Source organism: Prunus persica, chromosome G8 (genome assembly GCF_000346465.2).
Source record: "Prunus persica cultivar Lovell chromosome G8, Prunus_persica_NCBIv2, whole genome shotgun sequence".
Taxonomy (NCBI): domain Eukaryota; kingdom Viridiplantae; phylum Streptophyta; class Magnoliopsida; order Rosales; family Rosaceae; genus Prunus; species Prunus persica.
In genome coordinates, this window is record NC_034016.1 from 19,844,070 (window position 1) to 19,867,422 (window position 23,353).

Below are 23,353 nucleotides of genomic sequence, written 5' to 3' on the forward strand. Positions count from 1 at the left end.
TACGTGACACATGGAGAAGGTAAGGTGTGTATTTATTTTTGTTGTTGGTTTATTTATAAAAAAATAAAAAAATAAAGTTTGGCGTCAGCCTCATAGACACCTTTGAGTTGAAGCGAGCCATGGAGCATTTGCCATACCAAGCAAGCAAACCCTCTCTCCCTCTCACCTATCGCTCAGTAACGTTTCTTAGACTCAAACATACGACCTCCCAACTCACAGTAGGTGCACAACTGACTCTCACACTTCCACCTGATTATCATATTCTCTCTTTACACCCCAACATTTCATTATAATACCCTCCTTCCCTTCTCTCCCCTCGCACCATCTTTTCAAGTTCAACAATCTCGTTTTGGTTTGCATGCCATGGCTTCAAACACCATGGCCGGCTTGTTTACTGGTTCTCACGCCCGAGATGAACTCCATGTTGTGAATGGCACTGAAGAGGTATGCATAAAATGTATAGCTTCATCTCTTTTTTAGTACACAATCTTTGTCCATGAGATCTGAACTCACAACCTTCTCCATGTGACAAATGGTATGCAGAACCGGCCTCCGACAAGGCAGTCGGTGTCTTCATCGAAAGTGTGCAGGGTTTGTGGGGATGAAATTGGATACAAAGAAGATGGGGAGTTGTTTGTGGCATGTCATGTTTGCGGCTTCCCAGTTTGTCGGCCTTGTTATGACTATGAAAGGAGTGAAGGCAACCAGAGCTGCCCTCAGTGCAACACTCGTTATAAGCGTCAAAAAGGTAACATTTTAATTAATTCTCTCTCTCATAAATTAATATTGTATATGCATATGTCGTTATATGTGGCCTAGGCCTTAAATTATGTAACGCGTACCGTTTATAATGTGCAGGTTGTCCTAGAGTTGCTGGAGATGAGGAAGACTTTGATGCAGATGATTTTGATGATGAGTTTCAGATCAAGATTGATCACCATGACGAGTCTACAGAAAAAAATAACTTCGTTAATCATTCGGTAATTTCATCTATAATAAGTTGTTATGAGGAGTAGGAAGTGATCTTAAGGCACCCAAGTGATTAAAAATTGTTGAGTTTTACAGGAAAATGGAGAACACACTCAACAGCAGTGGCATCACAACGATCAACCTTTCTCTGTTGGAGGAAGTGGTAAGGATAATATTCAATTCAACTTATATATTTGTTTTTTTTTAATTGGGAATTGGATGTATTAATTTATGCCATTTTTGGTTTCTGTAGTTGCTGGTAAGGATTTTGAAGGTGAGAAAGAAGTTTTGAGCAATGCAGAGTGGAAAGACAGAGTGGAGAAATGGAAAGTAAGGCAAGAAAAGAAAGGTTTGGTGAACAAAGACGACCGAAATGATGATCAAGGCTACGAAGATGACTTCCTGTAAGTTGGTTTTGTACAAAATCTGTGTACCAAATTATGCTTCTCAACTGATGTAGCAGTGTCTCATTTGTTCGAATCTGGACTTTTCGTAGTTTGGCTGAAGCCCGGCAACCACTGTGGCGAAAAGTACCCGTCTCATCAAGCAAAATCAGCCCTTACCGCATAGTTATTGTCTGCCGGCTTGTTATTCTGGCCTTCTTCTTCCGTTTTCGAATTTTAACTCCGGCATATGATGCTTATCCTTTGTGGATCATATCTGTAATTTGTGAGATATGGTTTGCATTTTCTTGGATACTTGATCAGTTCCCCAAGTGGAACCCCATCAACCGTGAGACTTACCTAGACCGCCTGACCATAAGGTTTGAGCGTGAGGGTGAGCCTAACACATTATCATCAGTTGATGTGTATGTGAGTACAGTGGACCCTCTCAAGGAGCCTCCAATCATTACTGCAAACACGGTTCTATCGATCTTATCTGTTGACTACCCTGTTGACAAGATCTGCTGTTATGTATCGGATGATGGTGCTTCAATGCTCCTTTTTGATTCCCTATCAGAGACTGCTGAATTCGCAAGAAGATGGGTGCCATTTTGCAAAAAGCATAACATTGAGCCTAGGGCCCCTGAGTTCTATTTCTCTCAGAAGATTGATTACTTGAAGGACAAGGTGCACCCAAACTTTGTGAAGGAGCGTAGAGCCATGAAGGTAAGCTAAAAGATACAGGAGAAACATATATTAATTTTTGTTCTTTAGTTATTTTGTTGCAACACTTTGACGACAAAGAAATGAGGTCTAAAGGTTTATTTGTGTGGTACTGCAGAGAGAGTACGAAGAATTCAAAGTGAGGATTAATGCATTGGTGTCAAAGGCTCAGAAGAAACCAGAAGAGGGTTGGGTAATGCAGGATGGTACTCCATGGCCTGGGAACAACACTCGTGATCATCCGGGAATGATCCAGGTTTGATATTATGTTTTCTTCCCATTAAATCCGTATGTCATCCAATGTAGCTCTTGTTGATTTTTAGGATTTATTAGTTTCTCAAAGAGAGAGAGCAAAAGTATAGGAAATGCACTGTTGACATGACCTGTGGATATTTTACTTGCTTTGCAGGTTTATCTGGGAAGTGAGGGAGCACTAGATGTGGATGGTAAGGAATTGCCTCGTCTTGTGTATGTTTCACGTGAGAAACGTCCCGGCTATCAACATCACAAGAAAGCTGGTGCCATGAATGCTTTGGTGAGCTAATGTTGATTAAATGTGTGTATTTAGGTTGAGGCAAGATTGGTTCATACAGTAATGTTTATACCTTAAATGTTGTATGTGATCAACAGGTTCGAGTTTCTGCAGTGCTTACTAATGCACCTTTCATGTTGAATCTTGATTGTGACCACTACATCAACAACAGCAAGGCTGTAAGAGAAGCTATGTGCTTCCTAATGGATCCCCAACTCGGGAAGAAGCTATGCTATGTTCAATTTCCTCAAAGGTTTGATGGAATTGATCGGCATGATAGATATGCTAATCGAAATGTTGTGTTCTTCGATGTAAGTGCCACTAGAGCTTTAACTTAACACATTCTCTTACAATACAGAATTCTGTGCCTGTAAAAGTTTAGCTCAATGCCTTGACTTTGTTTTTGGTTATAGATCAACATGAGAGGACTAGATGGGATCCAAGGACCAGTGTATGTTGGTACTGGATGTGTCTTCAATAGACAAGCATTGTATGGCTATGATCCTCCAGTGTCTGAAAAGCGACCTAAGATGACATGTGACTGCTGGCCTTCATGGTGCTTCTGTGGCTGTTGTCGCGGTTCAAAGAAGTCTAAGTCTAAGTCTAAGAAGCATGGGATAAGAAGTCTTCTTGGGGGAATTTACACCAAGAAGAAGAAAATGATGGGGAAAAACTACGTAAGGAAAGGGAGTGCCCCCATGTTTGATCTTGAAGAGATTGAAGAAGGGTTTGAAGGCTATGATGAGTTGGAGAAATCATCACTAATGTCACAGAAAAATTTTGAGAAACGTTTTGGACAATCTCCTGTTTTTATTGCTTCCACTCTTATGGAAAATGGTGGGCTTCCTGAAGGGAATAATAGCCAAACACTCGTTAAGGAGGCCATTCATGTCATAAGTTGTGGCTATGAAGAAAAAACTGAATGGGGAAAAGAGGTGAGTAGCGTTATGATGAACTACTTAACTATTTATGCATTTCTAGTATTCTATTCTTTTTACGTCAGGATTTGATACAAAAACTATAATAACTCAAGATTTGGTTGGTTTTTCATTGCAGATTGGGTGGATTTATGGTTCAGTTACAGAAGATATTTTGACCGGCTTCAAAATGCACTGTAGAGGATGGAAGTCAGTTTACTGCATGCCAAAAAGACCAGCTTTCAAGGGATCTGCTCCTATTAATCTATCAGATCGGTTGCACCAAGTTCTGAGATGGGCTCTTGGCTCTGTTGAAATCTTTCTTAGTCGTCACTGCCCCTTATGGTATGCCTATGGAGGAAAATTGAAATGGCTGGAGAGGCTTGCTTACATCAACACCATAGTCTACCCTTTCACTTCCATCCCCTTAATTGCATATTGCACTGTTCCAGCAGTCTGTCTTTTGACCGGAAAGTTCATCATCCCCACTGTAAGTACTCTTACTTTTAAAGACTACTTTGTTTGAAGATCAAAGGAAATTGGCCAATTCATGAATCATATTTTCTAATCAGAATTTCATTATTTGCAGCTTAATAACTTTGCTAGCATATGGTTCATGGCTCTTTTCCTCTCCATCATTGCGACTGGCATCCTAGAGCTCAGATGGAGCAATGTTAGCATCGAGGACTGGTGGCGTAACGAGCAATTTTGGGTGATTGGTGGAGTGTCTGCACATTTTTTTGCTGTCTTTCAAGGCCTCCTCAAAGTCCTGTTTGGAGTTGACACCAACTTTACTGTAACATCAAAAGCAGCAGAGGATGCAGAGTTCGGTGAACTCTACCTCTTCAAATGGACAACTCTTCTCATACCACCAACCACCCTGATCATCTTGAACATGGTAGGAGTAGTAGCTGGAATTTCTGATGCCATTAACAATGGCTACGGCTCGTGGGGTCCTTTGTTCGGAAAGCTATTTTTCTCCTTCTGGGTCATTGTTCATCTCTACCCCTTCCTCAAAGGTTTGATGGGAAGGCAAAACAGAACTCCTACCATTGTGATCCTTTGGTCAGTTCTTCTTGCTTCCATCTTCTCATTGATTTGGGTGAGAATTGATCCCTTCTTGCCCAAGCAAACTGGACCAATTCTTAAACAATGTGGTGTGGAATGCTAGCCATGCTATGCTGTTGGGGTTTTCAACTTTCTCTTCATTGATTGTCTTCGTAGTTATGCAACTTTTGCTTGTTTGTCTTCAAATGTTCTTGGTTTCCAAAGGTCATTTGTGTAGACACTATACGTATATGATATATTATTAAGAGAGATTTTTGACACTTACTTGTGTGACCAGGGACCCACTGCCACATGTATAAAACTTAATTACAATACAAATGTGTTTCTTATTATTTTTATCCTCGAATTTTTTTCTTATTGAGACTATTGGCTGTTATATATATATATATATATTTAGTACAAGTAATAATCTAAATTAAAGAAGAAGAAAATTTTCTTTCACACAATCAACTAAGATGCCCCGAGAGTCCCAACCTAATAGCTGGTTTGCAAGTCTGGCCCTTTTTCAGTGTCTATGGGCTGGTATTTTAAAACATAGCTATAAAGTCAACAACACAGACAGAACCTTCGTCTGGCTGGAAAGTATTTAATAAGCATCAAAAGCCATTGATGATGTGAGCTGTGAGAAAGCTGTTGAAAGCTACGTCTGAACCCGCACCAGAAAAGAACAAAAAAGCAGTCTTACCCGTTTCGAAAAACGCGGTGTTGCAGACAATTTGGTGAATTTAAAGCATTTAAAGGTTTAGCAGATGAAGTATGGAAAAGTTGACAATTGTCGATTGCAAATGAAACTACATTATATCCACTACTAAATACTACAAGTGCCAAAAGATTCAAAACTTTTGGGTTAAACCAAAATATTATTTTCTTAACTAGCACGCATCAGGGGCATCAAGAACCAACATTGTTACTAGGCTCAATGCATGTACACACAATACAAACACACCAAGAAAGAGCTAGTTATATATTTACATTTTGAACTAAGATTTGGTTGGCATACACACTACCACTAGTTTCAATCTCTTATTCTATTTTTGATGGCCGGTTAGTTTGTTGATGGTTAACGCACCAAATGGTTCAGAGAGGTAAGGCTGGGTCCGAGCTGATAGTTCTTGTGCCACATAACGCATCGTGGGTCGTGACTCCGGTTGGGCACGAGTGCAGGCCAAGGCTATGGTCACCACAAACACCACTGCCTCTGCCAGTTCACCGGTTGGAGGCTCCAGCCTTTGGTCTAACACATCTTTTAAAAGCAACTCTGTATTGTCCTTCAGTGATTTTGATGACTCTAATAAGGACTCAAGCATTTCCCCTGGGTGCCTTCCCATCATGATTTCTAATGCCACCACTCCAAAGCTATACACATCACTCTTATCTGTGACACGCATGGTGAATGCAAGCTCTGCACATCAAGAAAAACAAAATTAGTCACCTTCGCCAAGTATTTAGTCAAAAACACTAGCATTTACAATACTTCTCAAGATCGAAAATGCCTTTAAAATGAACAAACTACACAGTAAGATTACCTGGTGCCATGTAGCCATAAGAACCAGCAACATTGGTCCAGTTAGTTGAATCCGAGCTCAACAGTTTTGCTGTTCCAAAATCCGCGAGGCGTGGCTCAAAATCACACTCAAGCAACACATTGTTGACAGAAACATCCCGGTGCACAACTGGTGGAGAACAATCATTGTGCAAGTAAGAAAGTGCATGAGCTAGTCCTTGCACAATTTTGACCCTTGTACCCCATCCAAGTTCATCATCTCCTTCCACACCATACAATGCTTTTCCTAGGCTGCCTCTCTTTAAATACTCATAAACCAAGAACATGGAACCCCTTCTTGAACAGAACCCAAATAACCTAATGATGTTGCGGTGCCTGACATGCGTCAAAGTTTTTATTTCATTCTCAAAACTCTGGCGATTTATTGCTGGAATGTCACTAGAGTCGGATATGTTAAGCCTCTTAACTGCAACAATTTGGCCTGATAGCAACTCTGCCTTGTACACCCTTCCAAATCCTCCTTTTCCAATGCAGTACTTCTCATCAAAGTCCTCTGTGGCCTTCACAATTTCTCCAAACGTAAATTTCACTTCTCTTTCCCATATACTAGACTCAAAGCTCTCAGACTTAGAACTTCTGGCTTCCTCATCAAGCAACTTGGGTTTTTTTCGGAATATAAGAATAAGAGCAATAACAGTAGCAATCACTAATAAACCACAAACAGGAACAAAAACACCAATTAGAATTTTGTTGTTGTTCTTGTTGGACTTTTTGCCTGAAGAACTGCATGCACTTAGTCCCTCTGAAGCTCCACACAAGCCAGAGTTTCCAACAAAGGCATTTGCAGGCGCCTTTTGGAAAATCCCACCAGTTGGGACTGGACCTGTCAAGTTGTTATAAGAAAAATCAAAGCTGTTTAGACTAAGCATGTTGGAAAATGCTGATGGGATGGACCCTGAGAGATGGTTGTTTGAGACATTGAGAACCTCCAATTGAGTGAGCTTGGCCAAGTTTGAAGGTATTTCTCCAGTGAGAAAATTGCCGCTAAGATCCAATAAGTACCGCAACTCTAAGTTTCCAACCTCTGCAGGGATATTACCTGATAACTTGTTATGGCTCAAGTTCAAGCTTGTTAAACTGTCAAACGTGCCAGACTCAATTGGTATTGCCCCTGTAAAATTGTTATCAGACAAATCAAGAAGTTGGAGCTTGGTCAATTTGCCTACACTCTTGGGGATTGATCCTGCCAAGTGGTTGCCGCTCAGGTTGAGCCAGAAGAGTAAGCTTAGATTTCCCAGTTCATCCGGAATTTGCCCTATGAAATCATTAGCTTCTAATCTTAGAGATTGCAATTGTGTCATCTGCCCAAGCTCAGGTGGGATTTGACCAGAGATTCTATTTCTAGCCATGTCCATAGCAGTGATATTTTTGCATTCTGCCCACTGTGGTGAGAGAGTACCAACAAACTGGTTGTCACTAAGAGCAATGAACTCAAGACTGGGATGAACACCAAACGCATTTGTAATGTTTCCAGTGAATTGGTTACCATCAAACCGGACTCTAATTAATCCTGAACAATTTCTCAAGCACGCAGGCAATGACCCTGTGAAGTTGTTACCATTGACTGTGAGAACTTGCAAAGCGAACCCACTGCACAATTCTTGTGGCAATTCTCCAGAGAAACTATTGTTGGAAAAGCTAACATACACCAAATTAGGACTGTACTTCCCAAAATCGCTCGGAATGTCTCCTGATAATTCATTAGTGAACACAGAAAAACTCTGAAGGCTACTTAGAAGAGAAATGTTCTTTGGCAACTCCCCATGAAGTTGGTTTGTGTTGACATCGAAGGTAGCCAATGACATCATGTTTCCAATCTCTGGCGGGATTGTCCCAGTGAGATTGTTGTAGAAAAGCTGTAGGCTATGAAGATTTGTGAGACTCCACAGTGTTATAGGAATTGGCCCTGATAATTGGTTTCCAGAAAGATCCAAATCTTTCAAATCTTTCAAGTTTCCAATCTGTGAGGGAATCGAGGCAGTGAACTTGTTTTGGAACAGAAAAAGGACCTTGAGTTTTGTCAAAAGCCCAATTTCTGCTGGAATATTCCCACTGAAGCTGTTGTTTTGAAGTTGTAAAGAGACCATTTCAGTCCAATTGGAAACCAGAGAAGGCAATAGTGGACCAGTAAATGAATTCCCAGATAAACCCAATTCACCAATTTTGGTAAGCTTGGACAAGGACAGAGGCAGTTCCCCACTGAGGAAATTGGAAGCCAGGGCCAAGTAGGTGAGGTTGGTACAAAGACCAAGCTCATAAGGGATTGAAGAGTTCAAAGAATTGTATCGAAGATCAAGGTATTTGAGCTCCCTGAGTTGGCCTAAAGAGGATGGAATTGGCCCTTCAAGGGAAGTGTTAAGCAGTTCAATTCTTTCAAGGCCAGATATAAAACCAATATCTTCAGGAATTGGACCACCGAAGTGGTTCAGTGCTAAATTAAGGTGTTTAAGCTTAGGAAAGCTTGTTGGCAATGGTCCTTGGAATTGGTTATTGGTGAGATTGAGAAACTCAAGCTTGCCCAGATTAGTAAATACCACTTCTGGTATTTGACCAGTGAAAGCATTTTGAGACAAGTCCAGGAATGTCAAGTTCAAACATTTAGATATAAATTCTGGGAATTCTGAATCAAGACTGTTTAGATAAAAATCAAGGTATGTCAAAGAAGGCATGCCTGAAAATTTAGACCAGTCAGGAGTTTCTAAGTAGTTTCCTCCAAGAATCAAAAACTGTACCTTTTGGAGATTGCTAAGCTGATAGGGAATTACACCAGTGAGAGTGTTGTTGAAGAAACTCAAATACTGAAGCTCAGTCAACATGCCTATCTGCACAGGTATTTCTTGAATGAATAAGTTGTTGCCCAAGTCCAAAGTTGTGAGCTTGGAGAGGTTGCCAACGGCAGATGGCACAGGCCCTGTGAAATTGTTGCCATTGAGGTTGAATTGGGTGAGATTGAGAAATGGGGTGAAGTTGAAATGGGTTAGTGTTGCAGAGATGTTGAAGTTGGAGAGGTCAATTTGGGAAACTTGTTTGGTGCTGTGGTCACAAACAATGGCAGTCCAGTTGCAAAGATTGTTGAGGTTAGTGAGGGACCATGAAGTGAGAGAAGGTGGTGCAGAAGCAAAGGTGTTCTTCCAAGTTAGCAAAGCTTCTGCCTGTGTTTTTGGTGATGAAATGGCCTTGAATGGAAGCAAAGCAAGCAGGAAAATATGAAGGAGAAGAAGAAGATAAGTAGGCTTCTGACTCTGAGCAGAGAAAACTCCTCCTTCCATGGTGGTTTGACGCGTTAATGTTATGTATGAATTTTATCCAAGATTTATAGAGGTATAGTGGGTCCACTTGTCCATTAACTTCTTCATATTAAAATGACAGGAAAAAGATAGGTCAACTTAAAAGGTCATGCTCATGGTTTTGTATGCATATGCATTGGATGGATTTGATTCTTCTGAGTTGCAAGTTGGAATGAATGTTTTAAGAAAGACACTTCTATGAAAAAGGTTAAAAGACATGCGCTGTATATGTATTCTTTAAAACTTACACACATTCAAAGAGACACATAGCTAATGCTAAAATTAAAATATATATTGCAGTTTTGATGAAGATTGTTGTAAATAATGCTAAATACCCAAACCAACCAAACTAGTGGTCCACCATCTTTTTTTTAATATAAAAAATGTTATAGTTTAATTTAATCTAAATTACAGGAAAGATGATTCAAACTCAGGTGCAGAGTGTGAAGCACAACCGCTATAGTGAACTTGACTAAACCCATGTCTGTTTTTTTTTTTAATTAGCTTTACTATGGAGTATATTTGCACACCATACAAAATATATATAATCTTAACCAAAAACAAAAGGAAAAAAAATGCAAAAAATGTATAATGTATAGAAAACAATTTTATCTGTACCCATCGATACAGAATCATGAAAATAAAATGAAATTGGTGTACGATCGATTAGAAAATAGAGGGGCCGCTTACATTACTGCATTAAAATATTTTAACGGAAAATGATTATTCAGTCCAAATGGATAATTATTTGAGGTTAGGAATTACGGCACTTATATATTTTAATTGCAAAAATGATTATTCAGCCAAATGGATGATTAGTTGAGGTTAAAAATCTGGGCACTAATATATTTTGGAGCGTGGAATGCGGAGCACCCTTTTAAGTGGAATTTTTTCACCAAACATTTGGCATAGAAAATTAAAGTACTTATAAAAAAAATAAAAAAATAAAGAGAAGACAGATTAACAATCTGATAAGTCATACCATCTAGATTCAAACTAGATGCTTCAACTTCTTAGTCTTTTTTGGATATCTACTTTCTCTTTTTTGGCAATTAAAGGAAGACCATCTAGATTCATTTGTACACTATTAATAAAATAGATATAACACACGAGTAAAAAAGAAATGTTAACAACAATCGTACACGTGTAAATTCAAAAATTATAAACAATTACTGATAAGAATTATAGATCGACGTATGAACGAACTATGACGAACATCTAAGATACAACAAAATTATTTTAAAAATTCTATGTTATGTATTGGATTAATTTCCAACTATACCAACCGAAACATGAACTTCCCAACTACCAAGGATAATGCCACGTAGGTTCCAAGAAGGGAACCAGCCCCTTAAAAGGCATCAAGTAGTATTAAAACTTTCACCAACATAGTAGTGGTACCAGGCTATGCCAAAAAACACTTGCCTGCTCCCTCCATCTCTCTACTCACGTGCTAATCACGTGAGTATCAGTCTGTGGAGAGAACTGCGAAATTGAAAATGAAGATTGAAGAAGTTTGCCTGCTGTTGCTGCTTAGTCCTCCTAGTGAGAATAGGATGACAAGACAGAAGAAAAAAAATCTAGTGAGTGGGACAATGACAAGTCTCCAGGTGCTTTTCAAAGTTGATCAGCTTCATTATTCCAAAGTTGAACATGGCAATATCTGCCTTTTTAAGTTTTAATTATTCCAATTTTAAAAGGACTTACTTTGGTTAAGAAATATTGTAATTGTACCTTCCATAGCATAGCAAAAGACTTCACTGGTGTGGTTTTGATACATACTTGCAGTGGTCCCTGTATTTCTTTGGTATTTCTCGCGGTGATTTCAACATTTTTCTTATTTTGCAGGGCAACTAGTCGAAATTTTAATCGAAACTGTAATATTTTTCTGCTTCTTTTTTCTGTTTATAGTAGGTAAGGCTAATTTTGAAAGATGGTGATCATGAAGATGAATTCCTTTTGAGTCTCATAGAACAATACATAAATAGAGAATCTGCTCGTCTTCAAACTTCACTTTCAATTTCACATTTGTATACACAGACAGATATTGGACCCTACCCTACACTTTTTTCAGCAATCTATCACCTTGTTGGAAATTTTTAACATTCTTTCAAGCACTTTAAGGGGCCAGTTTCTTTTTAGGCCCCAATAGTTTGGTGGTTGCTAACTAGTTTTTGGTTCTTTTCTTTCTGGACAACACTTTGGTTGTTAGTAGGTCGGAAGTGTTACTTTTGTTGGTAGCTGAAAACTTAATCAAATTTATAACATAGAAGTTTTAACAGAATCTGATTGGATTACATGAGTAATTGATTCGTGAATATTAGTAACACGAGTCGTCACATACACATAAATAATTGTTATAAATCAACGTTTACAACCGTTCACGTTGACAGGATAGAGCTACAACCCTTAACATTGCATCAATACATAAACGATTAGTATTCATATATGTGTGGACCTCTTCTATTTAAAAGTTCTTCTGGTTTTGAAAATTTGCCAACTTGTTGATGGTGATCATGCCAAATGGTACAGAGAGGTTAGCCTGGGTCCTGGCTGATGATAGTTCTTTTGCCACAAAATCCATGGTCGGTCTTGACTCTGCATTAGTGTGCGTACAAGCCAAAGCCAAGGTTACCACAGAAGCCACTGCCGCTGCTGACTGACTGGGAGGAGGCCTTAGCCGTTGGTCTAACAAATCCTTCAAAAGCAATTCTGCATTTTCTGGTAATGAGACTGATAGAGAAGTTAAAAGCTCCCCCGGATGCCTTCCCATCATTATTTCTAATGCCACCACTCCAAAGCTATACACATCGCACTTATCCGTCACACGCAATGTGAAAGCCAGCTCTACATGCACATCAAAACAACAAAATCAACAAACATTTTTCTATCATAAACAATGTGTCAATATAAGTCATGTATAAATTGAATATTAGTTTATTGGATTTTACCTGGAGCCATGTAACCGTAAGATCCTGCTACAGTAGTCCAATTTGATGAATCTGTGCTCAACAACCTTGCAGTTCCAAAATCCGATAACCGTGGCACGAAACCCTTCTCAAGTAATATGTTGTTCAAAGTTATGTCCCTGTGAACAATTGGAGGAGAGCAATCATTGTGCAAGTAAGCAATTGCATGAGCTAGCCCTTGCACAATTTTCACCCTTGTGCTCCATCCAAGTTCTTCTTCTCTTTCCTCTGTCCCATACAATACCTTTCTCAAGCTACCCCTCTCCGCATATTCATACACCAAGTACAAGCAGTCCCTCCATGAACAGAACCCATAGAGATTTATTATGTTTCTGTGCCTCACTTCTGTCAAGGTTCGTATCTCATTCTCAAAACTTTGGCGATTTATTTCTGGAATGTCACTAGAGTCTGAAATGTTCAGCTTCTTAACTGCAACCACTTTTCCCCTGCCCAACATAGCCTTGTAGACACTCCCAAATCCTCCTTTTCCAATGAGGTACTTCTCATCAAAATTCTCCGTCGCATTCACAATTGCACCAAATGTGAATTTTCCATATCTTCCCCATATCCCTAAATCAAAACTCTCAGACATCCTAGGACTTTCGGTGTCTTTAAGCTTGGATTTCCGGCTGAACTTTAGCACTGCAGCAGTACTTGTAGTTGCAACCACTAATATAACACAACTGGAAACCAGGAGAGCAAGTAGAACCTTGCTAATCTTGTTGGACTTTCCGGGATTTGTGTTGCATGGAGTTAGACCCTTGGTATCTCCACATAAACCATCATTTCCAAGAATGGCATTTACAGGCACTTTCCGAAACATGGCACCAGTTGGGATTGGACCAGTTAAGTTATTGTAAGAGAAATCAATGTCAACTAGACTAACCATTCTGGAAAATGTTTCTGGGATGCTCCCTGAGAGATGGTTATGTGAGACATTAAGAATCTCCAGCCGTATAAGCTTAGCCAGGTCTGCAGGAAGCGGTTCTGAGAGTGAATTGCTGCTGAGGTCCAACAAGTACTGCAAGGGCAAATTACCAAGCTCTGGTGGTATTTGACCAAATAAATTGTTGTGGCTCAGGCTTAAAGTTGACAACTTCTCAAACTTACCAAGCTCTATGGGGATGTTTCCTATCAAATCGTTTTCGGATAAATCAAGCAACTCGAGCTTAGTCAAATCGCTTAGACTCTTGGGGATGTCTCCTGTCAAATGATTCTTGCTCAGATTGAGCTTGTACAGTAGGCCTAAGTTTCCCAACTGAGCCGGAATATATCCAGTCAAGTCATTAGAGTCCAGGATTAGTTCTGCCAATTTGCTCAACTTCCCAAGCTCAGGTGGGATTTGACCAGAAATTTTATTTCTATCCATCAATAAGCGATTGAGACTTTCACATTCTCCCAATTCTGGTGAGATTTCACCAACAAATTGATTATTACTGAGAGAAACAGAGGTAAGATTAGGATGAATACCAAATGAATTTGTAATGCTTCCCGTGAATTGGTTGTGACCAACAGCAACTGTTTGTAGTTTTGAACAATTTCTCAAGCACTTTGGCAATGACCCAGAGAAGTTGTTACCAGCTACAGACAATTCTTCCAGAGCAGAACCGCTACACAATTCTGGTGGCAGCTCTCCTGTAAAGCTGTTGTCCGAAAGGCGCAGAATGCTCAAATTAGGACTGTACCTGCCAAAATCCCTTGGAATGCTTCCCGAAAAATTATTGGCGAACACAGAGAATGACTTTAATTTAGTAAGCCGAGAAATGGTGCCTGGCAACTCTCCATACAGGTGGTTAGTGTCTGCATCAAATTCCTCCAGTGACACCATATTTTCAATCTCTGGTGGAATCATGCCAGTGAGATTGTTGAAGTAAAGGTTGACTGTCTTAATATTTGTGAGGTTCCACAGTGTCATGGGAATTGGCCCTGAGAGCTGGTTTTGTGAAAGAGCCAATCCTGTCAAATCTTTCAAGTTACCAATCTCTGAGGGAATTGATCCAGAGAAGTTATTGTTGTAGAGAAAAAGGTAGTTGAGCTTTGTCAACAGGCCAATTTCTGCTGGAATATTCCCACTGAACTTATTGTTTTGAAGTTGCAAAGATTCCACTTCAGTCCAATTGGAGATAAGGGAAGGCAGGATGGGACCTGTAAGATTATTTTCAGATAAACCCAATTTATTGATGTTGTTCAGATTGGACAAGGACAGAGGCAATTCCCCATTGAGTTTATTGGAAGCCAGGGCCAAGTAGGTGAGGTTGGTACAAAAACCAAGTTCAGAAGGGATTGAAGAGTTTAAGGAATTGTTTCGAAGATCAAGGTACCGCAGCTCTCTGAGTTGGCCTATAGAAGATGGAATTTTCCCTTCAAGGGAATTTTGAAGCAGGTCGATGCTCTGAAGACCAGATATTGAACCGATATCTTCAGGAATTGGGCCACTGAACTTGTTCACTTGTGCATGAAGGTGTTTGAGCTTGGAAAGTTTGGAAATGTTTTTTGGAAACGGTCCTTGAAACAGGTTGTTAGTGAGATTGAGATATTCAAGTTTGGCCAGATTGTTACATACTGCTTCTGGTATTTGGCCAGTCATATTAGTCTGAGACAAGTCAAGGAATGTCAAGTTCCAACAATGGGATATGAAATCTGGGAAATCTGAATTTAGATGAATATTATCATGAATATCAAGGTAGGTCAATGAAGGCATGCCTGAAAACTTGGACCAATCAGGAGACTCAACAATGTTTGATGCAAGGTCCAAGTACCATACCTTTTGGAGATGGCTTAGTTGATAAGGGATGGCACCATAGAGACTGTTGTTGTGGAAACTCAAGTACTGCAGCTCTGCTAACCTGCCTATCTCAGATGGTATTTCTTGATCAAAAACGTTGTTGCCCAAGTCCAAGAATGTGAGGCTGGTGAGGTTGCCAATGGCAGATGGAATTTGTCCACTGAAATTGTTGCTGAAGAGGTTGAAGTGAGTGAGATTGGGAAACCGGATGAAGTCGAATCGGGTTAATTTTCCAGTGATGTTCATGTTGGAGAGGTCTATTTTGGAGACTGTTCTGGTTTTGGTGGTGTGATGTCCGCACGCAACGCCGGTCCAGTTGCAAAGGTTGTTGATGTTAGTGAGGGACCATGAATGGAGAAGTGAAGGTGGTGGAGAAGAAGAAGAAGAAGAAGAAGAAGAAGAAGAAGAAGAAGAAGAAGAAGAAGAAGAAGAAGAAGAAGAAGAAAAGCTTCTCTTCCATTTGATCAGGGCCTCTGCCTGTGCTCTTGGTGTTGGGGATGATGATGCGGTTGTGATCAGTGGCAATGAGGAAAACAGGAAAATGTGAAAGAGGAGGGAAAGAGGTTTCTGAATCATTGGCATGGTTTGGACTTGCATTTGCTTTAGTGTTGGATCTGATTTGAGTTTGTCAACTTGTGACATAAAGTTTGGATGGTTCATTTCTTAGATGCATGCATGCTTCCTTATATAGAGAAGAAGCACGAGTTACACATCTCACTTGGACTCTCCCCTAATTTGTTTCACGCGCACAATTTCGGCTTATATAGAGAAGAAGCACGAGTTCCATTTGGGACTGGATTTCACATGTGAAAACTCGCTTAATAATTTGGACTCGGTGTCTATAAAGTGGTAACCGTCCAAAAAATTATTAGCATAAAAGAAGCTTTGGCTTACATATTTTAAAGCGTAAAAGGCAGAGCAGCCAGTTAAGTGGAATTACTATTACTCATTATCTAGCTTATCAAGTTAAACAAACATTAAGTAGCTAAAGTGTATGAAGCAATTGAGTGACGGAGCTAGAATTCTTATTTTAACATGTGAGTGACGGAGCTAAAATTCTTAGCATGGAGGGCCAAAATTTCAAAATCATTTCCACGTAAGTTTTTCATCTTCAACTGAGAGGGCCAACACTAATCTAATTGCAGTAATTATATTGCTATATCATATAATTTATAATATATTACAAGAGATTGAAAATTAAATGGGGGGCCAGGCCACGGCATAGGCCTTGCTGTGGCGCCACCCCTAACCACCATATAACTATTACGATATGACTGTAAACACACACACACACACAAAATTCCTAATCAAAATCCCAATATCACCAATTAGTGCCTGAATTGAATTCATAAGTAGAAGATGTTATGGTAGGTAGATAAAATACTATATGATCTTACAAATTTAATAAAACACATTGCATTAAAACCATTTCCAAGTGCCCAAAGTTCTTTGAACTTGAGTCCCAAAGAACAAGGAGTGTTTCACCTCAAAAGTTGTGGGTTCAAATCAAGATATGAAAGTAAGCTGTGTAGCTGCGCCGCTTTTCCAAATCAAGAACAACTCAAAAGTTGTCAAAAGTTAGTTGAATACAGTAAACTCTCAATTTACACGCCTTCAGCAGCAATTCGAAGTTTCCTGGTAGTACAACAAGTACTTATTATGAAGACCGTACGGAGAGAAACGAAAAAACCAAAACAAAACAAAAGATGGGTTGTTATTAGTGTTGTTTCTTCTTGGAAAGCCTGCAAACCCTGCACTTTCTAAGTTCCTACTACCATCGAGTCATGAAAAAAGGGTTTTGACTTGCAATTCAATGGTTTCAGGTTCGAAATTCGTGACACTTTGATAGTGTGTGAGAGCAAACTCCATCCCTTTGTGGCTTATAGTTTAGACTATTGCTTGAATTCAAAATTAAAAAAGTTCTCACTAGCTACGATTTGTTTGCTTACATTTTTGGGTTGGGCTTACAGAAGGCCCAGATAACGAATGTTGAACTAGCCCACTCTAGCCCAACATCATAAGAAAAATGCAGGAGCCAACGGATCTATATGGCGGGAAGTCTTTTCTTTGAAAACTGTCATCCTCAAAATCTCACCTTTGGATGGATTCCAAATCGCCAAATATGTTTGGGTCTCTACAACGACTTCCTCCAAAAACCTTCAAATCCTAGGCACCCAGAAGCCGAGAAATTTAAAAATAAAAATAAAAATAAAAACCCCTAATGTTTTTATAGGTAATGCCCTTTGCTACCTCTCTTCTTTCCATGAGTTTTGTGGGGATTTGATTAACTAGTTGATTAATTAATTGTTCATGTAAACGAAACATCTGGAAGGCCTAATCATCTATGATGCACTTTTGTCAAGAAGCATGCCTATAGAACCATCTATTTTCCTTTTTTTTCCTTTTTTAATTTTTTTGTGAGATAAATGCAAACAGACATTTCAAACGGAAAATAGGGGCCAAGGGAGGACTAAGACCATGCCAGTCAAGTTGAGGAAACATTTGGAACCACACAACTTTTCATTGTCATAATAATATCTCAATTATGAAACAAGAAATGCAACTCAAATATCAAACACAGTCGACTGAGAGCACCATGAAAGGGGTTCAGAAGCCTCCTCTTTTTCTTCCTCTCCTCCATATGTCCTTGCTTTTCTTGCTTCCATTGAACGCCGCCTCACCACCAAGAACACAGGCAGAAGCTCTAATAAGCTGGAAGAACGACTTTGCTTCTTCACCGCCTTCTCTCAATTCCTGGTCCCTCACAAACCTCAACAACCTTTGCAATTGGACTGCCATTGTCTGTGACCACAACACCAAAACAATTTCCCAAGTTGACCTCTCCAACTTCAACATCACTGCAACACTAACTCATTTCCACTTCACCCCATTTCTCAATCTCACCCAATTCAACCTCAATGGCAACAATTTCACAGGTCCTATACCATCCGCCGTTGGCAACCTCTCCAAGCTCACAACTTTGGACTTGGGCAACAACTTATTCAATCAAGAAATACCTGCGCAGATAGGCATGTTGACTGAGCTTCAGTATTTGAGTTTCTTCAACAACAATCTCACTGGTGTAATTCCTTCTCAGCTGAGCAATCTCCAAAAGGTACAGTTTTTTATTCTTGGAGCAAACTACTTAGAAACTCCTGACTGGTCTGAATTTTCAGGCATGCCTTCGTTGACTTACCTTGATCTTTCTGGAAACCATTTCTCTTCAGAATTTCCAAAATTTATATATGAGTGCCGGAACTTGACATTCCTCGACTTTTCTACAAATTTTTTTACCGGGCAAATAGCAGTTCAGGTATTTACCAATCTAGGCAAGCTTGAATATCTCAATCTCACCAACAACCAATTCCCAGGACCACTGCCATCAAACCTTCCCAAGCTTAAACACCTTCATTTAGCACAAAACAACTTCAGTGGTGCTATTCCTGAAGATATTGGCAAATTGACTCGGCTTGAGGTTCTTGATTTGTCAAATAACAATTTGACTGGAGAAATACCACCTGAGCTTGGCACATTTGACAAATTAAAAGGCATAGCTAATTTTTACCACTTGGATCTCAGCAGCAATTCACTCTCGGGCGCAATACCTTCAAGCTTGGGAAAGCTCACAAGCTTAAAGGTTTTCAATGTCTCACACAACCATTTATCAGGGGATATTCCATCAGCATTTTTCAAAATTCTTAGTCTAGATAGCTATGACTTTTCTTACAACAACTTGACAGGGCCAATCCCAATTTTGTGCCATTTCGAAAATGCACCGGCTAATGCCTTCGCTGGAAACTCTGGTATGTTTGGAAATCTGCATGGACCAACTGAATGCAATCCCTCTAGCAGACTTTCCAAAAAGAAAAAATTTCTAATTGGTGTACTTTTACCTGTTTGTGGTTTATCATTTGTTGCAATTACAATTGCTATGATTCTTATGTTGCGTAAGAATCCCAAGCTCTTTATAGAGGAAATCAAAATTTCTCATAACTTTGAGACTTTTGAGTCAATGATACTGCAAGAAAAAGTAAAATTTACGTTTGGAGAAGTTGTGAAGGCTATAGAGGATTTTCATGACAAGTATTGCATCGGAAAAGGAGGATTTGGAAAGGTATACAAGGCTGAGTTACCATCAAGCCAAGTTGTTGCAGTTAAAAGGCTTAACATATGCGACTCTAATGACATCCCAGCAATCAATCTCCAAAGTTTCGAGAATGAAATCCGAACGTTGACAAATCTCCGGCACCGGAACATCATAAGGCTATATGGGTTCTGTTCAAGGAGGGGCTGCGTCTTCTTGCTCTATGAATATTTAGAGAGAGGCAGCCTGGGAAAAGCATTGTATGGAATTGAAGGGGTAACTGAACTTGGTTGGGCTACAAGGCTCAAAATTGTGCAAGGACTAGCTTATGCACTCTCTTACTTGCACCATGACTGCTCTCCGCCAATAGTGCACCGAGATGTAACTGTCAACAATGTCTTGCTCGATTCAGATTTCGAACCCCGACTTTCAGATTTCGGAACAGCAAGACTGATTAGTGTCAATTCATCCAACTGGACCCATATTGTTGGCTCATTTGGCTACATGGCACCAGGTAACTTACCAATTTAATGTTGTGCATTATTTGATAAACTTTTGGTGACAGAGATATGTTTTGAGGCAACTTGGTTTGTTTTTCTTGATGAGCAGAGCTTGCATTCACTATGAGGGTAACCGATAAGTGTGATGTATATAGCTTTGGAGTGGTGGCACTGGAAGTTATGATGGGGAGGCACCCAGGGGATATGCTAGAATCCCAGCTATCAGAATCATCAAAATCAAGGAAGGACAATGCAGAATTTCTTTTGAAAAATTTGTTGGACCAAAGGCTGGAGCCTCCAAGCGATGAATTGGCAAAGGCAGTGGTTATTGTGATGAGTTTAGCCTTGGCTTGTATACGTACGTGTCCGGGGTCTCGACCTACAATGCTTTATGTGACACAAAAGCTATCAGCTTAGACCATGCCTTGCCTTCCCGAACCATTTGGTATGTTGACCATCAACAGGCTAATGGGGCCTACAAAACAAAAATAGAAGAGATGTGTGAAACTAGTAGGAGTTTTTCTATGATTTTTAAGGGGGACTTCAAAAATTTGTGTTTCATTTTTGAGATTGACACGGAGTGGGCAATAAATTAAAAATTGTTGGCAAATTTCAACGGTTTTTTTGATATTGAGAGATTAACCCGTTCGGTAACGTTTTCGGAGAATTTTTTTTTGGAATATTTTCAGAGAATGAGAATAAGAAAACGATTTTGCATTATCAGGAAATGAAAATGCGTCTGGTAGATTAATTAGAAAACATCTTCAGAAAACAAAAACTATAAAAATGTGTCTGGTAGTACAATTTGAAATAATAATAATGTATGAGTTATTTTTATGAAAACGTTTCCCATGAGAATGAAAATAATTTTTTTTTTTTTCTGTTTTCTGTAAGTACACATGACCTTGTTTTCATTTTATGAAAACATTCTTAGTGTTTTCTGTTTTTGGGCTATCGAACGTGTTTTTGCCTCATTTTTATTCTCTGAAAATGAAAACAACCCCTTAAAACGTTATCGAACGGGATTAAATTTTTTAGTTTTTTATTTATTTACAGCAATTGGGGAGGGGGAGCACTTTTCTTGGAATTCGAACTGGTGACAGGGGAATGTACCTTACCACTGAGGTAAATCCCTCGGTTTATCATCAAAGGTTGCTTATATTTATGTTGGGTTCATTTTTACACATGATTTATCATGTTATTCACCCAATATTTTGAGTTGGAAGAACAACTTTGCTTTTTCATCCACTTATTTCATTTCATGGTCCATCAGCAACCTTAACAACCTCTGCAACTGGACTGTCATTGTCTGTGACCACAACACCAAAGCAGTTGTCGAAATAGACCTCTCCAACTTGGGAGTTAGTGCAACTCTAACCCAGTTCTAGTTCACCCAATTTCTCAATCTCACCCACTTCAACCTCAATGGCAACTCTTTTAAAGGGTCTATACCGTCTGCCATCGGCAACCTCCAGGCTCACAATATTGGACTTCGGCAACAACTTTTTCACCCAAGAAATAACCGCGGAGATAAGCGAGTTAACGGAGCTTGAGTATCTAAGTCTGTACAACAGTTTCCATGGTACAATTCCCCATCAGCTGAGCAATCTCCGAAAGGTACAGTATTTGCTTCTTGGAGAAAACGCCTTAAGGAACTACTGACTGGTCTAAATTTTCAGGCATGTCTTGGTTGACTTACCTTGATCTTTCTGGAAACCATTTCTCTTCAGAATTTCCAGAATTTATATCTGAATGCCGGAACTTGACATTCCTCGACCTGTCTAAAAATTTCTTTACTGGCCAAATACCAGAACAGGTATTTATCAATTTGGGCAAACTTAAATATATCTCAATCTCACCAATAACCAATTCCAAGGGCCATTCCCATTCAACTTTCCCAAGCTTAAACACCTTCATAGCACAAAACAACTTCAGTGGTCCAATTCATGTAGATATTGGTCTGATATTTGGTGTTCAGCGTATTGATTTGTCTTACAACCACTTGACAGGAGTGATCCCTCATAGTAACAATTTGATAGGGGTAATACCACCTGAGGCCTTAGATTTTTGTTACCACTTAGATCTCAGCAGCAATTCACTCTCAGGAGCAATACCTTCAAGCTTGGCACTTAGATCTCAACATGCTTAGTCTAAATAGCTATGACTTTTCTTACAACAACTTAACAGGGCCAATCTCAACTTGTGGTATTTTCCCAAAGGCACCGGCAAATGCCTTTATTGGAAACTCTGGCATGATTCGAGATCTGCAAGGAGTTACTGAATGCAATCCCTCCGTTAGAAATTCCAAAACGAGTAAAGACAATTACAATATTCTAACTACTGTTCTTTTATCTTTCTTTGGTTTCCTAGTGGTTGCGAATTCAATTGTTCTGAGTCTTATGTTTCGTAAGAAATCCAAAAAACCTGACGAACTCAAAATTTCTCAGAACTTTGAGAAGTTGGAGTCAATGATATTGCAAGAAGAAGCAAAATTTACGTTTGGGGAAGTTGTAAAAGCCATAGAGGATTTTCATGAGAAGTACTGCATTGGAAAAGGAGGATTTGGAAGAGTATACAAGGCCGAGTTACAATCAGGCCAAGTTATTGCAGTTAAAAGGCTTAACATGTCCGACTCTAATGACATTCCGGCAATCAATCCCCAAAGTTTTAAAAATGAAATACGAACATTGACAAATATCCGGCATCGGAACATCATAAGGCTACATGGATTCTGTTCAAGGTGGTGCCGCATCTTCTTGCTCTATGAGTATTTGGATTGGAGAGTGGCAGCCTGGGAAAAGCATCGTATGGAGTTGAAGGGGTAACTGAACTTGGTTGGGCTACAAGGCTCAAAGTTGTGAAAGGACTAGCTCATTCACTTTCTTACTTGCACAATGACTGCTCTCCACCAATTGTGCACCGTGATGTAACTGTCAACAATGTATTGCTCGAGTCAGATTTCTAGCATTGGCTTTCAGATTTTGGAACAGCAAGACTCTTGAGTACCAATTCATCTAACTGGACACATATTGCTGGCTCATTTGGCTACATGGCACCAGGTAATGTAACACAATTCAATTTGTGCATTTTTTTTCTTCATGTTTTTGGTGACCGGGATATGTTTTGAGGTGGCTGATTTTTATGTTTCTTGATGTGCAGAGCTTGCATTCACTATTAGGGTAACAGATAAGTGTGATGTGTATAGCTTTGGAGTGGTGGCACTGGAAGTTATGATGGGAAGGCACCCAGGGGATATGTTAGAATCCAAGCTAACAGAATCATCAAAGCCAATGAAGGACAATGCAGAATTGCTTTTGAAAGATTTATTGGACCAAAGGCTGTGGTGCTTGTGATGAGTTTAGCCTTGCTTTGTATACGTACGCATCCCATTCTCGACCTACGATGGTTTATGTGGCACAAAAACTATCAGCTCATTCCCTACCTCGCCTTCCTGATCCATTAAACAGGCTAATGGGGGCTACGTACTAAAATAGAAGAAAAATGTGAAACTAGTAGGAAAATTCAAAAACTTGTGTTTAAGTTGTGAGGGCAATAATTTGTTTGCAAATTTC

General features: G+C 39.5%; 3 protein-coding genes and 1 pseudogene across 3 annotated transcripts; 2 read left to right on the top strand and 2 right to left on the bottom strand.

The window, feature by feature from the left end:
• LOC18768913 (cellulose synthase A catalytic subunit 4 [UDP-forming]) lies at positions 209 to 4,930 on the top strand. The gene is made up of 12 exons (XM_007199617.2): positions 209 to 444; positions 544 to 748; positions 859 to 980; positions 1,066 to 1,132; positions 1,223 to 1,373; positions 1,466 to 2,078; positions 2,194 to 2,331; positions 2,485 to 2,610; positions 2,706 to 2,918; positions 3,021 to 3,542; positions 3,664 to 4,014; positions 4,114 to 4,930. Exons 1-12 carry the CDS (start codon positions 364 to 366, stop codon positions 4,693 to 4,695), a joined length of 3,171 nt encoding a protein of 1,056 aa, XP_007199679.1. The 5' UTR covers positions 209 to 363; the 3' UTR covers positions 4,696 to 4,930.
• On the bottom strand, positions 5,372 to 9,451 carry LOC18768824 (MDIS1-interacting receptor like kinase 2). The gene is made up of 2 exons (XM_020570273.1): positions 6,119 to 9,451; positions 5,372 to 5,994 (listed from the first exon to the last, which is right to left on the bottom strand). The coding sequence occupies exons 1-2, from the start codon at positions 9,423 to 9,425 to the stop codon at positions 5,621 to 5,623; spliced, it is 3,681 nt and encodes a 1,226-aa protein (XP_020425862.1). The 5' UTR covers positions 9,426 to 9,451; the 3' UTR covers positions 5,372 to 5,620.
• On the bottom strand, positions 11,752 to 15,829 carry LOC18768345 (MDIS1-interacting receptor like kinase 2). The gene is made up of 2 exons (XM_007199368.2): positions 12,395 to 15,829; positions 11,752 to 12,290 (listed from the first exon to the last, which is right to left on the bottom strand). The coding sequence occupies exons 1-2, from the start codon at positions 15,792 to 15,794 to the stop codon at positions 11,911 to 11,913; spliced, it is 3,780 nt and encodes a 1,259-aa protein (XP_007199430.2). The 5' UTR covers positions 15,795 to 15,829; the 3' UTR covers positions 11,752 to 11,910.
• Positions 17,767 to 23,353, top strand: LOC18768849 (annotated as a pseudogene).